The sequence below is a fragment of the Epinephelus lanceolatus genome, chromosome 22 (assembly GCF_041903045.1).
Source record: "Epinephelus lanceolatus isolate andai-2023 chromosome 22, ASM4190304v1, whole genome shotgun sequence".
Classification (NCBI taxonomy): Eukaryota; Metazoa; Chordata; class Actinopteri; order Perciformes; family Serranidae; genus Epinephelus; species Epinephelus lanceolatus.
In genome coordinates this window covers 26,068,670-26,071,739 of record NC_135755.1, presented here as the reverse complement: position 1 = coordinate 26,071,739, position 3,070 = coordinate 26,068,670, and the positions used below count along the sequence as shown (strand labels likewise).

Here is a 3,070-nt window from a genome sequence, read left to right as displayed (position 1 = left end):
AGACAGTGAGAGAAATGTCACACAAACTCTGCAGGTTCGCACCACAAGCAGCTGATGCGCTTACATAAGCAGCCTCAGCGGCACACAAACTGCTACTGAAGTACGATCTTACCTGAATGTTTCTCAGCAGCCCCAAAGGATCGCAGGAGGGATCCATGAAATATTAATACTGGGAAGTGTGGGGACTCACAAAATAATGCCAAGAGCAGTAACTGAATGATTCAGGAATGTGTAGTTGGAAATGTAAAGCGATTACCAAAGTTTTAGTTTAAATGAATTAGCCAAATAAACAGTATAAAGTGTTCTGAAGTGACTGCTGGTGGCCTCCATGATGTCAAGCTGAAAATTCTTCACCACACTAGCGAGGACCACGCATAATAAACACAACACATTCTTGTAGAGCTCTTGTTGTGCCGGTTTAGAAAGCCTGCATTGTGCCACTGTTGTCTGCCCACTCCAGGCTCGCAGGCTCAGTCATGGCTCCAGAACACACACAGTAATGTTCTGTGACTGGACAAACAAAATGACTCTCACTTTGAGCCACTGCACTGAATCAAGTCCACAACTGTGAAATGAAGTTTAAATTTTTTATTGTCAAATAGACAAGAACTAGTTTCCTTCAACAGGAGGTTCAAATGGTATTTAAAAAATTAAATGAACAAAAAAAAAAATTTCGGGAGCTCACCAAAAATCACAAACTACTCGCTGGACCTCTGGTTATTTCTTTGCGTGTCCGAGTTAACGGATTATAAAAAAAAAACAAAAACAAATAAGCTTTTACATTTGGGTGAAACACCTCTAACCTTTAAAGGTTCTGCATTGAAAAGATGTGTCTGGGGGAAGGGTTGGGGTATAAAAATAAAAATACAATAAAACAATTACACTAAACACAGCTGTGATCTGAGTTAAAAAAAAAAAAAAAAGTACATTTTCATGACATTTAAGGCATCCACATTCCCCTAGTGTGATGAGCCCACACCATGACAGCAGCATCTTCACAAGACATTCAGTCTTTAAAAAACATCCGCAGCCCTAAATACAGCATTGCACAACAAGCTACAATATCAGTCTCCTATTCAAGCCTCGGTGTGTTTACTGCTGCTGAACACATTCAAAGTGGCTAGTGTCGTTAACAAAAAGTGTACCCACAGTATGTCCCTCTCAAACATGTTGAAGTGAACATTGTTTTACATTCATCTGCAAAATGTACAATTCAAAACTGTGTTTGAGCAACAAATGCTCTGATTAGGGAGAAAAACATCCAGAATATTACAATTGTGCTGATTAAAAAAATGCACTTAGAAACACTGAAGCCAAACCCAGAACTATCAGGCTCATTTATGTTTTAAGCTTTTAACTTTACATCCCAAGTTCCAAACTGAACTGACTGGCTACTAATAGTTGAACTGACAAACAGTATTGTACAAAAACATTGTAGAAAACATGACACTGCTTGAGTGTCATTTACATTTGGGCAGAAGTGCGTTTACCCACAGGAAACCCGATATCCCACTCTAATCCCTCCCATAGTTTAGCACTCCTCTACCACGGTGCCAGCCGAGGAGGAGTACAGTTTTTTCTTGATGAGCCGGAAACCTGGACTCAGTTTAAGTGCATGTCTAAAAGTCGGTGCAAAGCAAGTCCCCATAAATAGGAAGTCCCGTAGGCTGGGCCAGGCAGTGCCATCCTGCTTGAAGACAAGCGTCAGCTCGAATGTGGGCACCACAGTGGCATCGTACACGATGCGCTCCAGCCGCTTGCAGCCCTTGTCCAGCTCCAGGTGGACGTAGAGGACGCAGCCTCGAAGGCCGCAGGGCTCACAAGATGCCAGCCGCAGGACTTCACGAGCTATCCTCCGCGTGAGCTTCTCTGGTACCAGCACAGAGGAGCAGTGCAGCGTTGTCTTCTTTGCTCGTGACAGGCAGTTTTCAAACATCTTAGCCAGCTGTTGACAAGTTCTGTCCTCAGTGACATCTGCGTTCCTCTGGGGTTCTGCCAAGCAGTGATCCCAGAAATCCAGTTCTGGGAAAACAAGTCAGGTTGAACGTTTAGGGACCAGTGCCTGATATGTTACTTAACTAAACAACTACAGGGCAATCAGTGGCTATTTCAAGATGACAACATGCACAAATAACACTACAGTTTTTCCTTTACTTCTGACCAGTCCTTAATTATTAATGAAAAGGTGATTGAGAGAATTGATCTGCTTTTGCATCCTCTCTCACTCACATGAGAAAAAGGTGGATAAACATCACAGACAGACTGCTACACCTCCCAAAAACCCTAAGATAGAGATCAGGCCAATCACAAATAAGTTTTGTCATACAATATTGTAGCTTTGGACAAGAGAAATGCTGCTATATTTGCTATTATGCAGGCTGCTACTGTACAGGCAGGCTAAAGGGATGACTTCATCCTCTGTTGACTCCCCTCTCCCATCACCCCTCCCCTTCACTGCTGCAGCCATGCACCACACAGGGATAAACAAGCACACAACTGGAAGTATCCAGCAACCAGCAGGTTTATCTATACAGACAGAAAACACAGAAACAGCCAGCACGCTTACCTTTCTCAATGCAAGCCGGATCATATCTTCTGTCGACCAGCTCTGAGATGCATTCGCTGCTTTTGGTCTTCAGTGTGCTTGTGGCGACCATGGTGACAGTCCGGCTTTCTTCAGGGGTGTTTTCCTGTGGTTTCAGCAAAGCTGCCTGAAAAAACGACGTAGCAGAGTCAGTGCAACAGTCGAAGCGGGTTGTTTTCAGCTTGTTAAGAGGCAGGTGGCTCATTAAGGAAGCTACAATATGACGTCAGCGCTTCAAACGGTTAAAATGCAAGGTTAACGTTAGCTACAGCAAGTCACCCGCTAACAAGTTAACAACTTTAGCTGCTCATTTTAAGCTAACAAACATAGTTCGGAGTGTTAAATTACTTACCTTAAATATTATTTAGTGCAAAATAATTTAGTTCAGACGGTTTCTCATAAATAAATTCTCACGCGCACGCCAATTTCTCTCTCCCACACTGACACAGACACACAAACATACATACACACTGCAGCTGACAAAAC

At 43.0% G+C, this 3,070-nt stretch overlaps 1 protein-coding gene across 1 annotated transcript; it reads right to left on the bottom strand.

Annotated features, from left to right (window-relative positions):
- Nucleotides 1–573: 573 nt before the first annotated feature.
- Nucleotides 574–3,070, bottom strand: LOC117272825 (DNA damage-inducible transcript 4-like protein). Its single transcript, XM_033651905.2, has 3 exons — nt 2,937–3,070; nt 2,567–2,711; nt 574–2,022 (listed from the first exon to the last, which is right to left on the bottom strand). The coding sequence occupies exons 2-3, from the start codon at nt 2,655–2,657 to the stop codon at nt 1,532–1,534; spliced, it is 582 nt and encodes a 193-aa protein (XP_033507796.1). The 5' UTR covers nt 2,658–2,711; nt 2,937–3,070; the 3' UTR covers nt 574–1,531.